Consider the following 16,357-nt stretch of genomic DNA (forward strand, 5'->3'; position numbering starts at 1 on the left):
GACTAGAGGGACTGAGCAGGAATCTGGTGGCATCAGAGGGGGTGAGGCTGAGAGACCTACAGGGCGAGACCTGAGAAGCCTGATCAGAAACTTCTCAGTCCATCTGTCAAAGGCAGAAGGAGCTGGGCTGTGGGGCTCGCGCCAGAGAGCTGGATGAGATGAGATGGGGTTTGAGTAACCCCAAAGCAGGAAGATCATCCTGTCCAAGGGAAAGCATTTCTTTCCTAAACCCCTGGTGAGCTGGCCCGAGGCTGGGCCACAGTCTGAGGGGACAGAGAGGCAGGAGGCCTGGACCCTACCCTAGAGAGCCCCATCTGAGGGAACCTGGGGCACGGGGGACGCAAATGAGGTGTGGAGGGGCCACCCCCACCATGGCAACTCATCAGAGGGGCCTATCCCAAGACCAATGCCAGAAGGAAAGGGCAGGTCACCCCTCCTTCTGGGGCCATAGCCACATCTCCTATGGCACTGCCAGAGGGAACAGCAGTTGGGGCCCAGGCAGGAGGTGATCCAGGCCAGGACTTACAGGAGAAGGAGGCAATAAGGCTTGGCACAGTAAAAGGGACAAAAGCAGTGGGGTGGGGTGGGCAAGCCCACGCCAGCCAGGGAGTCTCGGTACGAGAGAGGAACACATCTCAGATCCACACCTGGACACAGCCAGCTCCAGAGCTCGAAGGCCCCGCCCTCCCCCGGCCAGCTCAGGGCTCAGGCTGTGCTGTCACGGTAGCCTCTGCTTTCTGTAGATCTCAAAGCCCCAAGAGCAAAAGAAAAGAAAAGAACAAAGAAAGGAAGAGGTGAGTACCCTCCACCCCTCTCCAGCCCCCTCAGCCCGCTCCCCTCCCTACCCCACACCGCACAGAAAACCTGGCCTTCTACAATCACAGAATCAGGCCCTTGAAGATAGCTCATGTTGTCCCCGCTGCCCAGAAGGAAAAATTCAGACCCAGAGAGGAAGCCAAGAGCCCCCATGAGTCGGTGGCAGAGCTGGAAGTGGAACCCAGACCTGTGGCCTCCCAGGCCAGGGTCCTTTCAAGTTCAGTCCTTGTGACTCCCCTGCATCCCCCCCCATCCCAGTCACAAGAACACCAACTGAGGGGCGAGTGAGGTCTTGGGGGGCCGGGACTGTCTACAGAAAAGGATGCCTTTTTCCTAATTCTGACAAATGACCACATGGACTAGCTCGCAGGGTTTGTGTTATTTTTGTATGAGGCTATTTTTGTAAGAGACTGTTGTGGGGGGCTGGGGGGGAGACTATGGGGGCAGCAGCGGGGGGCAGGGAGGTCAGCAGAGGCTTCCATCAGGCCTTCACAGGGTTCCCCCCTGGGGAGGTGGGGCAGAACTCGAGTACAGCCTGATTTCTTTCCCAGGCCACATGCAGAGTCCCCAGGCCGGAGGTCCCATCGCCACAGCAGCGGCAGCCCCCACAGTCCCTCACTGTCCTCCCATTACAGTGATTCCAGATCACCCAGCAGGTAGGCCGCGGGCCACTGGGAGCGCTCAGGTGTGGTTGAGCTCCCTTTCCGCTGGAGGGAGGGGACCTGCAGTTTAAACACTCCCCCATCCCCAGGGCTGGGGAGCGGGGCTGACAGACAGCAGCCCAGCAGCGGGTAGAAATTTACCAGGGCTGAGGTGCTGCCCGCGCCCAAGGGCGCCCCAGGCCCTGAATGGAAACCGAGGCAGTGTGCGGGCTGGGGCCTTGCTCTCTCCATGCCAGGGTTTCCCGGCGCAGTGAGGGGACGGGGGTGGGGGTAGGGCTGCCTTTCGAGCCTGGCACCGGCCGCTTGCACACGGGGCGTCCCAAGCCGGCTCCCCCCATGTAGGCTGAGTCCCAAGCACCGAGACGACGGGCGGAAGACGGGCAGCCAGCGGTCCAGCGGGAGCCGGTCTCCTTCCCCGTCCGGCGGCAGCGGATGGGGGTCACCCCAGCAGAACGGCGGCAGCAGGCAGCGGAGCGGAGCTCACGGGGGCCGCCCCGGCTCGGCGCACAGCTCGCTCGATGTACGTACGCTTGGCTTTGCAGAGGGTTCCCGCGCCGCGCGTGCTGCGCCGAGCTGGGTCGGAGCGGAGCTGGGTCGGGCCGGGTCGCCGCGGGGCAGGGGCCAGTGAGTGCGTCACGGGGGCGGGGCCGGCCGCTCCCCCATCCCAGGCGCCCTCCCCGCACCCGAGCGCCCAGGAATGCTGGTGTCAGGGTGAGGGGGGCCTGCACCCTTGACCTTGGCAAACTGAAGGCCAGAGAAGGTTGACCACAGGGGCGCTCAGCCAGTTGGGTAAAGAGCTGGAAAGGAAACAAGGCCTCCCGCCTCCCTTCCCCCAGGCATATTGGGGTGGGAGGGAGCATGGACATTGGTAGGGGTCGCAATCGGGAACAGGATTCAAGAGTCAGGACCTCCCCGGGGCATCACTTGGGCCCTGAGCCTCCCTCTCCCCACAAAGTCCTTTACCCCCCTGGAAAGCCCGCCCTCCCTCAAGCCCCTCATAGCCCCTCTCCCCCTCCCAGATCCCTCCCCCATCTCAGTCCCCTTGCTGCCACAGAGCTGCATTTCTAAAGTCCCTGCTCCAAGGAAAATCTGTCCTTTCCCGGGCACTGCCCACACTTGGACAGGTGTCTCAAACCCGTGGGCTCCACTTCCCATGGCCCATCCTTCCTAAGGCATCTCCCAGCGCACTCACTGCTGCCTCAGAGATACTGTCCCCACCCCACCCCCGCCCCAGGAGGCGAACAAACTCCTGGAGAGCCACAGGCAGGTGTGGTGAAGGTAGGAGCTGGCAGAGCCTTTCCCAGGTAGATGAGCTGGGCCAGGGTGGGAGGCGGGGGAGGCCCACATCCCGTTTTGTCTGTCAGTCTTAGAGTCCAGGGTAGAGTCCCCTCAGGGAGAGGGGACTGCAGTGCTGGCAGGGGCACTGGATGGGCACAGGGGAATGGGGGTGAGCAGGCCTGCAGGTCCCCCCCAGACCTCCAGGCTGCCCCAGGAGCCTCAGCAGAAAGGGGGGAGTCTGCCCCTCCCCAGACCTCAGGTCTCAGCAGCAAACATGTACGTGTTGGTCAGTTTCATTTTGATTTCTGGCTGTTTCCTTTCACTCCCTTTCTTTTCTCAAACACCCTAACTCTCAAGGCCTCAGGGAGGAAAGTCAAGGGCAGCTGACAAAAAGCTCTGAGTCTCAAGATCAATTTTTGTTTAACGACATTACCTGTCTTGAGACTGCCCGACCTGGACAGCGCGCCAGGCACCTGAGCTCCAAGGGACCTCGTTGGGCCACATGGGGAGGATCCCTCCCATACCCCTGGCCCTGTCTTGGGAGTGGGAGAGGGCTCACAGAGGTAGCTGAGGGCGGCCCGGACAGGGACTGGTGCCACAGGCCACAGAGATGATGCCCAATCTGGGCAAACCTAGAAGACATCGTCCCCAACCCCAACCCCATGGGCACAGAGCGGGAAGAGCACAATGCCCCAAACACCTTCTCGTGGGAACTCCACATCCTCTGAGAGGCACAGAAATGCAGGTTCTCTCCATCAGGGCCCTCCCCCCGCAACCCCGCCTCTGCCCAGGGCCTGCGCAGACAAAATGGCATAGCGTCTAATTAAACCGCAGGCGAGAGCAGCCAGGGAAGGCGGCCTAGCTTCCGGCCTCGGGGAGGAAGCCTCGGCAGCCATCTTGTCTCCCTCCCAAAAAATGGGACCAAATTGGGCATCGCCCTGGGAGTTTTCTAGAAGACAGCACTTTGTTACTCTTCTCACAAAGCATGCTCCCCAAATCCTCTCCCTACCCTTTGGGCCCTTAGAGGTCTGGGACTTCAGAACATCCCAGGCCTCTCACCCGCACCTGATCCCCTCTTGGCCTGCAGATCCTTTCTGAGGAGCAAAATGAGACTAGTTCTCATTCCAGGGAGGTGAGATAGGGGCTGGGGTCACAGACTTGGCCATTAACCAAAAATGTCTTTGGGAAAAAGTACTGGAGGGTGGGGTGGTATTCTTGGACGCTACCATTAAAAAAAGAAAAAGAGAGAGAGAAACAAACGGGAAAAGAAAAAGCTCACCGTTTTTTAACCCCGTCTATGTTTTTGTTTGTTTTTTTTAGCCTCCCATTTGAAACGTGGTAATATTGTGATTCCATTTCTTGTTTAGCCGGAAGGGAAGAGGGTGGGGAAGTTTATGTAACTTTTCCTGTTATTTTGTTTCTGTTTGTATTCCCTTTTTTTTTCTTTCTTTTCTTTTTTTATTCCCTTTTGTAACGTACAGAAATGCAAAGTATCTCTCTGTTTTTTGTTTTTTCTATCTTCTATGTTGTTCTAGAATTTTGCTTTTGTGCGTGTTACTGTGGGAACTTCTCCTCCTAATGCAGAGATGGTTTTTGAATCTCAAGTGAACATTAGTCATATACATGTCTCTCTATATTTTTTTTCCTTTGTAATCAGAATTTAAAAGGGAAGATAACTTTAAAAACACGACTCCCACACCAATAGCTCCTGCCAAATCTTCGGCAGCAGCCAGCCCTCTCCTCAACACCGGGGCATGAGCTGGGACTGCTTCAGCTTTTAAATTAACAAAAGTGGTGCAGATGGTGATTCTGTGTCTCAGTCTATGAGGAACCTTGGAGAGAAGCTGGGAGACCCAGGGAAGGGGAGAGACTTGTCCCAGGTCACCCAGGTTGCTTCCCAGAGCCCTGAACTTCCTCAGTTCCATCTAGAATAAGATGGCTGCTCGGCCCCTTCCTGCCAGGCCTCGGATCCTTGGGAGGCCCCAAAGGAGGGAGCTGAAGGCACCTGATAGAGTTTAACTCAGGTGAGGGCTTCAAAGCCAGATACTCCCGGGCAAGAGAAAAAGTCCATCCTGGGCTTGAGACTGAGGCCAGCGGGGTGCTAGCTCCCAACACATCTCTTAGATGTCCCATCCCAGGCCAGGGCCGAGCCCCAGAGGGATTTCTGGGTTCTGCTGCTTACTGCTGTCTGTGGCTCAGAGAGGTCAAGTGACAAGCTCAAGGTCACACAAGCTTTTTAGAGGTAGATCCCAAGATGTGGGAGGGTTGTCAATAGAAAACACACTCCAGGAGCCCTGAGCAAGGGGAGGAGGACGTGGGAGGTGGCTGCTGGTTGTCTCAGCTCCTAGGTTCCCCCTGATGACCCCGCCAGATGTCAAGGGCATGCTCCCAACTCTCCCGATTCTACACAATTGCTGCCTCAGAGACCCAGGGAGCTCTGCGCCCTCACAGTTCACACACATGTAGGGAAATAAATAGTGAGGCACAGAGAGGAAAGGGAGTGGCTCAAAGTCACACAACGTGGGACGGAAGAGTAAGATGACCTCACGGAACAAGCCCTTCCATCCTGTCTCACCTGCCTCCCCCCACCCACAAGAACACAGACTGGTGCTAGCTTTGCCCTCCCAGCACATAGGCCAGAAAGGCTGTGCAGGGTTTGCACCTGCTTGGCTGCACCTGCCCCTAGCATCCGAAGTGTTGAAGGAAGCCTCATGGTTTGGTGAGGATGGCAGACGAGGTTCCCGAGCAAGGCCCCCGGGCTATCTCTGGCAGCTGCCTTGGGCTCAAATCTCATCACTTAATGGGGAGCCTAGAATGACCCCAAGAAGAGGTGCCTGTGACTCTCCCTGACCTGCCTCATCCCAGCCTCCCCCCTCTCGACCCCCAGGAAAGAGCAGTGACCACGGCTGCGGTGGGGCAGTCAGGACAGGAAGGGACATCTTGGCGTTTCTTCCAGGATGAAGCCAGAAGACAGGAGGGATAAATTTTGCTAAAATGATGCTGAAGCCAGGGGGAAAGGGGAGTTGACTTGAGGCTGAGCCAATCCTCCAAATTCAATCTGTGGTTGCCTTCCCTTTTAAATGCATGATTCCCTTTCACCCCATCTGTCCACTCTGATTGCCCTTGTTTAAACAGCTTTCCTCTCTTCTGTCTGGGTCCACCTTCCCCTCTGGCTTCCTGCCTCTCTCTTTGTTTCCTTCTGCCTCTGTTTCTCTGTCGTCTGTCTGTCTCTCTCCCCATGTCTCTCTGTCTCTTCCTGGCCATCTCTCTCCCCTGACTTGGGCCTCTCTCCCCCTGCTGCCAGCCCCTCCTTCACCCATGCTGTGGTTCTGTTTCCATCAGCTGCTTCCTGCATGCCCTCTGGAGGTTTTCTGTTGTTTGAAGGTTAAGGAAAGGTTGGCTCTTGGAGCCTGTGGGTTTAAAAAAAAAAAAAGAAGCAAACAGAAATGGCTGGGCAGGAGCCCCCTCCCATCCCGGGGACTAGGCCGAAAGCCGCATGGCTGCCCTGTGCTGATTCAGAGGGGGAGCGCAGCTTAGAGACACTGTCTTCCCCCGATTCTGCATTCCCAATGCGGAGACCTTCTTTTCTTTTTTATTATTGCATTCCCGTCCCTGACCACTGAGAAGGTAGGTATCCCGGCTCCGCTGTGCGCCGCTCCCATCTCCAGATAAGCCCCGCCACTCTGCTTGGTTTGAATGTGGTTTTCTTTCTCTCTCAATCTCTCAATCTCGCTCTGGTTGGTTTTCTCCCCCTCCCTTTTTCTTTCTTTATTTTAATGACTACTCATTTGTAACTTGCATTTTCTCCAAATGAGCTACAAAGCTGTGTTTCCTGGTTTGTCGTTTAGTTTTCTTGACTTTTCCTGACAACTTTTCTGGTTCATTCTTCCCCCCTTTCCCACCTTCCCCTTCTCCTTCTTCTTCCTCTCCATCCCCGCCCCCATCCCCCAAGCCTCCCTCACGCCCTCTCTTTCTCATTTTGTTGTCCGAATGCATTTCTGTGTGGTTTAGCATTCCGAGTTTGTGTTCCCTTCCTGGACTGTATGCTGCGGTGAAGCCAATTTGATTTCTGTCTTCTGGAGTAGCTGCTAAGCCCCTCACCCTCACGCCTGCCGGTCCCCGGGGTCACCTTGGGCAATAAGCAATGGTGGAAGGGCCTGTGCTGGGCCTCTTGGCCTCCAGATCTTGGAAGAAGTTCTGGCTGAGGTCAGGCCTGAGGAAAGAGCTCTGTCCCACCCTCCAGGGCCTGCTGGGCTCCCACGGTCCTGCCCTGGTGGCAGGTGCAGCAGCTGGCACCAGGACTGAACCCCACCGCTCCATCTTTTGGGCGTAATGGTAGTTGAACTTCAGGGGTGACGTGAGCTGGCCAGGAACGGCTACTGGATGTAGATGACCTACTTAGCAAAGTCTCTGTGGGGGCAATTTGAGAGATGGAGGGGATACTCAGCTCTCCCACCCCCTGCCTGGACCACAACCCAACCCAGTCAGGGGCTCCCTCAGTCCCCCAGCATCCTTCCATCTTCCAAATGTGGGCTAAATGGGGTCCCTCAGTGCAGATGATCCAGAAGGGACAGTCAGTAGGGGCCAGGGTCCCTCAAGATGTTGATGGAGAACCAGGCCTAGATCCTGAGACTTGTGACTCCCAGCCCAGAGCTCATCCAGCCACACTGAGGGTACACAGCAGGAGTAGGTCCTCAGGGACCCCATCTCCCCATACTTGCCCTTTAAACTGTTTTCTGTCCCACCTGGGAGCCGCTGCAGAAGTTTGACACCCCAACCCTCGTGAGGCCTCAGTGGGCCTCCATCCTCAGCTTTGAAAAGAGAAAGCCTGGCTATTCATGCTCTCCTCCCCCCATGCTGGTCCCAGGGGCAGGTCCTGGGGAGCTCACCCACCAGAGTATCCCTCATCCCTGGGTGGTGCTGGAGGGCAGACAAGGAAATTGTTCAGGGAGGGAGAAAGTGCTGCCGGTCTGAGGGAGGAGACTCCGTCCCAGCCTGATGCGGGAGTGGAGGCCTCACCTTCAAGGAGTACCTGATGTGACCAGGGCCCCCAAAATAGGATTTTCAGGTGCTAAGTTAGAGGGTGTAGCTGTTCCAGATGCTCACTTGTTCTTGTCCTTAAGTATACCAGGACTGGGCAAGCACCCTGTCCCTTGCTACTCTTATCTTTCGCCTCAAAAATGTCTTACATAAGCAGAAGATGTCAGGTAGCAGGTGGTACCAAGGAGCAGAGGGGCTCCTGGGAGCAGGGCTCAGAGGCAGGCGAGGTCCTTCATTCACTCACTCACTCATTCATTCATACATGCACACACTAGGCCAGCACATGCTGGCACTCCTCCGTACCAGGCCCCATCTTGGTGTCCATGCCAGGGGAGAGGCAGGCAGACCTGGGTTCACAGCCCCCGCCTGTCAGGCTGGAGGACTGATGAAGATCACTCAGAACGATGAGAGGGAAGAGCTGAACCATGGATGGGGAGCTCCTGCTGGTCACGGTAGCCCCAGCCCTGGCACAGGGCACAGTCCATACTAAGGGAAGGAACCATATGGCACAGTCCATACTAAGGGAAGGAACAAGGGTCTGTGGGATCATAGAAGAGAGCACCCGACTCAGGGTGAGGATCAGGAGAGGCTTCCTGGAGGTGGTGACCTCTTGCTAGGGTAGGGGGGTGATAGGCATTATCCAGGGGAAAGAGGCAAGAGGGACAAGAGTCACAAAGAGCAGGCTTCTGGGGATGTTTGGGGGTCCCTGGCCACCACAGGCCTGTCCGTCCATGAAGTTCCATGGTGTCTGGACTTGGATCTCCCTCAATTCCTGGGAAGAATGAGACCCAAGCTGGGGAAGAGGCTCACCCTCTGGCAGGATCACAGCGACTCTTTCTCCAGGGCTTCTGGAGGGATGTGTGGATAAGGGTGAGATTGGCTCTAGAAGTCTCCCCAGGGAGGTGCTATCTGCCACCCTACCCGGTATAGCCATCCTCCCATCCTCCTCCATCCTGGCACTTGGGAGATACCCATGGGGCCCCAGGCCTTCCTGCCTTGCTCTGACCCTATTCATCTGTAAGGGGACCATGAGTAAGAGTTGTTCTCTGAAACGAACCTCTCAGCCCCTATACAGGCCCACCTAGCAGAGACCCAGCTATCCCCCACTTTACCAGTGGGGAAACTGAGCTTCCCAGAGTTGGTCACTTCCTTAAGGTTTCACAGCAAACTCATATCAGAGCTAATCCCAGGGTGGTCCACTTTGCCAATTACTATCATCTGGGGCTCTAGCAGCCATTTGGCTTGAAGGAGGTGAGAGGGAAGTGGGGAAGAGCTTGCACTTCAAGACATGCTAGGCAGGAAGCACCCGGCTCAGCACAAGGAGTCTGGCCCAGGGGCTTGGATCTCAGTGCTTAGGATCCTGGAGACTTCTTTCTCATTTGCCTCCTCTGGAGGGAAAAGGATGCTGGATGACAGAACCTAGTTCTGGGGGCTTGGGCGCTGTGAGGCACTGGCCACCTGCTGGGGTGGAGGGGGTTATGTGTTAGGGAGGACAAGTGTCTCCTGGTCTACTGAGAACGGATTGCCATTTCAGAGGGGCCATGGCGGAACAGCCCAGCGTCCATCTCTCCTAGCAGAGGTGAGCTGGTAATCAGGAAAGTCAGAGGACTCAAGGGGCACCTCGGTACCCAGTGATATCCATTCTGCCTGCCTGTGTCTCCCTCTGCCCCTGCCCTAAACAGAAGGCTCTCCCAGGTCTTCATGGCCCATTTGGCTCTGGACAGCTGCTCTCCCTGCTATGGCTGGTGTTCATTGGCTCCTGCAGCCACCAATCGAGAGCTAGTTGTGCCCTGCCGCGGAGGGAGCTGACTTCTTCGTCTAGGGAGTCAGGCTTAGCACAGAGAGGTCTTAACGCCACACCCCCACCCCCTCCAGGAAGCACCCAGGGCCATGCCAAGGAAGCCACACTCTTTCCAGTCCCTGGCAGCAAGGTGCCCTGAGGCGTGGCAGCTGGTTTTGCTCTCTCCTCCAAGAAGGCTGCCAAAAGAGCTTGACCCAGACCCTGCCCCTTTCCTAGGACTCCCTGGTTTGGCCCTGGCCCTTGTAAGGGCATTTCTTCCTTCCTCAGCAAACCGCACTGAGGCCCTACTAGATGCCAAGTTCTGTGATAAAAACTGAGGTTACAAAGCTGAATCCAACACCACATTGGCCCTGGAGGTGCTCAAAGTCAAGTTGGTGCTGGTGATTGGGGGGTGGGGAGGGATGGGGGACAGACTTACAGACAGACAAGTGCAGTCAACTGTTACTGGATGGAAGCCCAAGGACAGGAGGAAGGGTCAGTTCTGTGGAGGGAGGGGGATGGAGAGGGTGGTCAGGGAATCCTGGAATATTTGCTCTGGAAGGGACATCCAGAAGCAAAGCCTGACCCTGACCGTCTCATTTTGTGGATGGGGAAACTGAGGCCCAGACTAGGGAAGTGACTTGGCCAGGGTCACTCAGTGAGATTGTGGCAGACTCTCAGACCCCTGCTTCCCAGCCAGGGTCCTTTTGACGGTACCAGGTGCCCTTTCTGGTTTTCTGTAGCCCGATGCTTGTGTCCTGACTCCACTTTCGGAAAAACATTCGACATCTCTATCCAGTGGTCACCCGAGAGGTGCCTGCTCAGGCCCGAGGAGCCGGGCACTGCTAATCCTTCCTCCAGAGGTGGCATGGCCTCCTCTCGGCCTAGAATGGGGTGGTTGCGTTTTTCTCTCTCTCTCTCTATCTCTCTTGCATTTTTGTGAATCTAATGATGAACTTACGCTACCACACTTTTCCCTTCTCTTACACATCTTACCTACTAAAGGAGGAAGTGCCACTTTATTGGTAAGTGGACGTTAACCAAGAGGGACTTAAAAAATCAGAACTTAAAAAAAAAAAAGAAAAAGAAAGAAAAAGAAAAGAGAGAAACAGAAAGACAGTCGGGTGCTACTGACAGCTCCACAGATCTCTGCAGGGCCGGAAAACAAAGAAAGAAAAAATGTTAACAGAAAAATGTCAGTTCCCCAGGAGTTCAGACATTGTTTTTGATTTCGGTATCTAATGACATTTGTGGATTTTGTTTTTTATTTCGTTTTTCCTCCCTTTCTTCGGTTCAGTTTTGAGTTCAGTTGTCCCGCCTCGCCCCCACCCCCATCTGTGTGCCGTGTGCCCCCTCCATCCCCTCACCCACCCCCAAGCGCTGGGCGGCCTGGCCTGGTGGGCTGGCCCTGGCCCGGCCTCCCGGTGCCCGCCCTCTCTCTTCTCTCTGCCGGGATCCTCCGTCCCGTCGAGGGGGGGGGGCAATGCCAGCCCCCGTGCCCGTCCTGGATTCCCCCTCCCTGACAGCCCACCCCCCCCACCGCTCCGTCCCTCTTGTGTTTTGCATGCCGAGAACCTTGCATGAGCTGCACTGTTGAGGCCAGAAGGTGGACACTCAGGAGAGGCAGAGGCAGGGCAGGCGCGGGGAACCGTGTGTGCGATGCTCTGGGACTGGCAGACCCCGGCCTGGGCCCGGTGAAAGCCCCCTCTCCTTCTCTCCCCCCACCCCGCCCGCCCGCTCTCTCCCCCTCGGCCTCTCGCTCCTTCTCTGGATCTGTCCTCTCTCTCTGTCTCTCCTCCTTTCCTGTCTCCGCTCTGTCTCTCTGCTTCTCTAACCTCTCCCCGTTTCTTTCCTCTCGGCTCTGCCTCTGCCTCTCCCCCTCTGGATTCTCCGTCTCCTCTGTCTCTCCGTCTCTGCCCGCCTCTGTCGCCCTCTCCGTCCCCTCTCCACCCCCTACGTGCCCTCTCTGCCTCTCTCCCCGTCAGAAGCCCAGCTCGCCCTCGCCCAGGGCCCGCGACCAGGCGGAGGCCGGCGTAGCCACGCCGCCCGCGCGTGGGAAGGAGAGCCCGAGCCCGCGCTCGGCGCCGTCGTCGCAGGGCAGAGGAGGCCGCGCGGCCGGCGGGGCGGCCAGGCGGCGGCGGCGGCGGCGGCGGCGGCGGCGGCGGAGGCGGCGGCGCTCGCGGTCCTCGGCGTCCGCGCCCCGCCGCAGGGGCCGCCGGCGCGCCCGGCCCGCGCCGCCCCGGGGCTCGTCGCGCTCGCTCAGCAGGGCCCGCTCCAGCAGCGACTCGGGCGGCGGCGACCCCGGCCCCGGGCCCGAGCCCGGCTCCGAGCGAGGTCACGGCGGGCACGGGAAACGGTGAGCGGGCTCGGCCCCTGGGACCCGCACCGGGCTCCCCTCCCCGCCCCCCCCGAGCCCTCTCCACTCCCCGGTCATAACCCCTCCCCGCGCACTGAGCGCCCCAGCACCGACCCCTCTCCCCGCAGCGGACCTGTCCACCCGCCCCCGCGCTAAGATCCAGATCCTCCTCCCACAACAGAGCGCCCTCCTCCCGTACTCGCCCCCCCCCACCATGATCACTCTCCCTCGACAGCACGGAACAGCGTCTTCCTCACCGATTCCTCTCCCCCCCACCAGGGCCCCCTTCCCTCCTCCGGGAACTTTTCCCCGACCCCCAACACAACAACCTCCTCCTCCGCACTAACCCCATAGAACCCCTTCCCCTCCTGAGTCCTTTCCCCCCCGGGGCGCCCACTCTCTCCCTAAGTGAGCCCTTCCCTGTCACCGGGCCCCCCACCCCCCGCTCCTCCCCTGCCCGGGGCCCACTGTCTCCCAGCTGAGCCCCCCCTGTCGCCGTGCCCCTCCTCCAGGGCCAAGGAGCGGCCCCCGCGCGCCCGGCCCGCCAGCACCTCCCCGTCCCCGGGCGCGCACGGCAGGCACGGCGGCCCGGAGGGGAAGAGCTCGTCGCGCAGCCCGGGCCCGCACCCTCGCTCGTGGAGCTCCAGCCGCTCGCCCTCCAAATCCCGCTCGCGCTCCGCGGAGAAGAGGGCCCACAGCCCCAGCCGCTCGCCGTCGCCCAAGAAAACCCTGGGCCGGTAAGTGCGGGCCCAGGGGTGGCGGCGGGACCGGCCGGGGCTGCCGGGCCGCGTCGCTCATCTCGGGCCGGGCCCCGCAGGGACAAGGACGGCGAGGGCCGCGCGAGGCACGCCGAGGCCGAGGCCGCCCGCGCCCGTCGCCGCTCCCGCAGCTACTCGCCCATCCGCAAGCGGCGCCGGGACTCGCCCAGCTTCATGGAACCGCGGCGCATCACCAGGTAAGGAGGGGCCGGGGCCGGGCCGCGGGGACCTTGGGGGGTCCTCGACCTAGCGCACCTGGTGCGGGGAGGGGAGGGCGCCGAAGGAGAGAAGGTGAGGGTTGGGAGAGGGAAGAGGGCGCTCAGGCTAGGACTGAGGTGCTGGGGAGGGGTTGGGACCCGAGAGACAGAGGTGCAGGCTCACTTCGGGGAGGGAGGCCTCCAGAAGGGAAGCGTCCTGAGGGCCATGGAGGGGAGGGGCCCGGTTCTGGGGTCTGGGTACAGCAGCAGGCAAGGAGTTCAGCTCTGGAAGATTCCAGCCATCCCTCTCGGAGCCCCTCCCTCCTCCTTCCCTCCCCACATTCATCTCCTGGCAATGATGTGTCCTTTTCTCCTTCATCTCAAGGTCCAGCCTGCTGAGTGGCCTGTGGCCAGCCTGGGGGCCGGGTGGACCCCCTCTCCACAGGCTGCAGGGGAGATGCCCATGTGAGCTGACTGGCTCTGTCCGGCTGTCTGTCTGCCTCTCCTTTTCTCACTAAGCTCTCTGCTCACTTCCCAGCCCCCTGGGGGATTTGGAGGAGGGGGCACCGGCAGTCTGGTCTCTGGGGCAGCTGTGAGGGGAACCGGTCCCTCCCACTCTGCCCACACAGTCTGCCGGGACTGGAGGGTCTGGGCCTGGGTCTCCAGGTGAGATGATGGTCTGCATTTGTGGAAATCACCCTGCAGCCCTAGATCCCCGACATGGGGTAGAGGGCCACAGGCAAAATTCTGAGCCCAGCTCTGCCCTGGCCTTGCTGGGCAGCCACGGGAGATCAGCGTGCTTCTCCAGGCCTCAGTTCTCACATCAGAGCTAGAGGCCAGGCTGCCAGGCTTGGGACACTCCCCCCCCCAGATACCCCCGTAAGCAGGGGGTTCTAAGACAGCCTCCACACCTTCCACCTGGCACCCCCTTCAGCCCCCTCCCAGGCTGCCTCCTCCTCCTCCCACTAACATACACCTGTTTTCTTCCTCAGAATTAACCCCACGCAATGGGGCATTGTCGCCCCCTTAACTCTCTTTTCTTTTCTCTGGGTCACAGTCTCCCTGGCTTCAAACTAACTCCGGGCCAGCGGGAGGTAGCTGAGTAAGGAGTGGGGGCCGGCAGGCCTGGGCCAGGGCCTTGGGCATGGGCAGCAGTGGCCAGGGGGCTCCTCTTGTTCCCTCTGAGTGACCTGAGAACCAAAATCCTCCATCCTGTGGGGAACAAAGAAGCAGGAGTGGGCCATATTCACAAACCCTCCCATGCATAGAAGCCACTGCTTAGCTTGGCTGATGTGAGTTGTCTACACTTAAAAGTTGCATTTATTCAACAGATTTTTATTGAGCACCTACTCCAGTCAAGCAAAGACTTGGTCCCCTTTCCCTGCAGACAATGAGGAAAAACAAAGTGATCAACATAAAATTGGACCACTGCATGTCCAGTCTTGCTGGGGCAGGGGTGGAGGCAGGGAGAATTCCAAGGTCAAGGCTCAGGAGAAACTGAGGCAGGGAAGCCCTGGCCACTGCTGGGGAGGGGCTCAGGGCCTGAGTGAGGGCCCAGGACTGGCAGAGCTCAGGGCCTTGGATGGCCTGTAATCAGCTCTTCCCTCCCGGCAGTGCCCGAAAACGTCCCATCCCCTACTACCGGCCCAGCCCCTCGTCCTCCTCCAGCTGCCTGAGCAGCGACTACTCAAGCCGGAGCCCCAGCCCGGGCCACAGCCATGGAAGCTACAGCAGCCGCAGTCGGACCCGCAGCCGCACTCGCAGCCCCTCCCGGACCCCCAGTCCCAGCTACCACAGCCGGAGCAGCTCAGAGAGCGGGGGCTTCTGAGCCCAGCCGACCCAGTTTCGTGCCCCCTGGCACAGGGAGAGGCGAGGGGTCAGGACCCAGGAGCTGCAGGGGGCCTGCAAAGAGGTCCCGGGTCCAGGGAAGACCTTGAGGGCGGGGGCCCTGAAGACAAAGAGGAGCTGGATTCTGCTGCTTCTGGAGGGCCCCCGCCCTCACCTCCTGCTCACCCACCACGTCCAGGGAACAAAGAGCCGTTTCGAACACAGGGATCACCTTGCCCCGCTTCCTGCTTGATGCCAGCTCACCAGGCTGGGGACCTCAGCTCAGTGGACCCAGGGACACCTTTGACGGTGCCAGACCTGGGAGCCTCCCCTGCCACTCCATAGGACCCTCAGCTCCTCTCTACCACTGGGCGGACACGGAGATGGGACAGCAAGCCGGAGCTAAGTTAGACAGGAGGAAGAATGGCCTAACCCTTGGTGCACCACCATCCAGGCTGAGGAACCACTTCCTTCGAGCCGGCTGCAGGAGGACCCTGGCTGAGGGCTGGAGGCTGGCCCCAGAGCCTCCCCAGACCCCTCCCCTGGCCCAAGAGTGCCCTGACTGGGTGGGCCCCTAAGCCCCAGCCTGAGGGGCCAGGGAGCTCACCCTTGGTCGCACCTCTCCAGGCCAGGCTCTCCCCTCCAGCCCTCGCCCCATGCCCTGGGCCAAGGCCACGCCAGCCAGGCCTTTTGCATGACAAGAGGTGGGATATACAGACCACAGCTGCATCTGACCCTGAGATCAAAAGGGGTTCGGGTCAGGAGGTGGAAAAGAGAAGCGGTAGATGGAGGAGGAGCCTGGGAGGGGAAGAGCAATGCAGTCGGCGGACTGAGCAGGCCTCGGGGTCCCGGTGTGCCCAGTGGCTGGGACCTGGGCCGGATGGCAGCAGGCCTAGGATGACGTGCCCTTTGGGGCTGCCCAAGGGAGCAGGGAGCCAAAGGGAGCACTTCCTCCTCCTCTTCCAGAGAGGGGTGCTACACCCCTTCGAAGAAAGGGTAGAATCTAGACTGAGGGCCTTGGCCTGGGGCATGGATGGGGAAGCAGTGGCCCCCAGCCCTCTGCTGCTGCTCCCAGCCCCCTCCTCCCGGGGCCCTCAGGGATCTCACGAAGTCTTCCTCGGCCCAACAGGGCAGATGCCCTGGGCTCCGGTGGGGGGAGGGGTCTGGGGTCTGGTCCGGGTTCCCCCCCTCTGTTTCCCCCTCCTTCTCCGCGGTGCGGATAAAAATTGGACTCTAATAAAACACTTGGTGCCCGGATGGCAGGTGGTGAGACCAGGCCTCTGTGGATTTGGGTACCTGGGGAGTGTGGGGAAGGCAAAGGGTCCTCATCTGGGCCTCAGGTAGGGTTTGGGGCTATAGGGAAAGCAAACTTGGCCCTGCTCTGGAGATGCCACCTCTTGGAGGGGATGGGGGCATGAAACATACCCCAAGGTGGGCATGAAAGTTCAGCCTGTCTCACACGAGCCCAAAGCTGCCCCTTCCCCTTCCCCCCTTCCATTCCCTCACTGCCCAGCCGGACCGCCTTCCTCATCTGCACCCCACAGCCAGGCTGCAGCCAGGTGACCAGGCAGTGCCACTTCCTTTTCTGCCCCACCCCCGCTCCTGGCCTCTAACCACAACCCCTCCTAGGCCCACCTGCTCAC

The 16,357-nt window shown here is 59.6% G+C and overlaps 1 protein-coding gene across 1 annotated transcript in view; it reads left to right on the forward strand.

The window, feature by feature from the left end:
* Positions 1-15,973, forward strand: part of SRRM3 (serine/arginine repetitive matrix 3) — a 34,058-nt gene extending 18,085 nt beyond the window's left edge. The window contains 9 exon segments of the mRNA XM_068524564.1: positions 744-794; positions 1,368-1,472; positions 1,821-1,998; positions 11,562-11,932; positions 12,445-12,669; positions 12,750-12,887; positions 13,273-13,318; positions 13,320-13,352; positions 14,502-15,973. Coding sequence (XP_068380665.1) covers positions 744-794; positions 1,368-1,472; positions 1,821-1,998; positions 11,562-11,932; positions 12,445-12,669; positions 12,750-12,887; positions 13,273-13,318; positions 13,320-13,352; positions 14,502-15,059 — 1,705 coding nt within the window. The 3' untranslated portion in view covers positions 15,060-15,973.
* The last annotated feature ends 384 nt before the right edge of the window (positions 15,974-16,357 follow it).

This window comes from Eschrichtius robustus, chromosome 16, assembly GCF_028021215.1.
Source record: "Eschrichtius robustus isolate mEscRob2 chromosome 16, mEscRob2.pri, whole genome shotgun sequence".
Lineage (NCBI taxonomy): Eukaryota > Metazoa > Chordata > Mammalia > Artiodactyla > Eschrichtiidae > Eschrichtius > Eschrichtius robustus.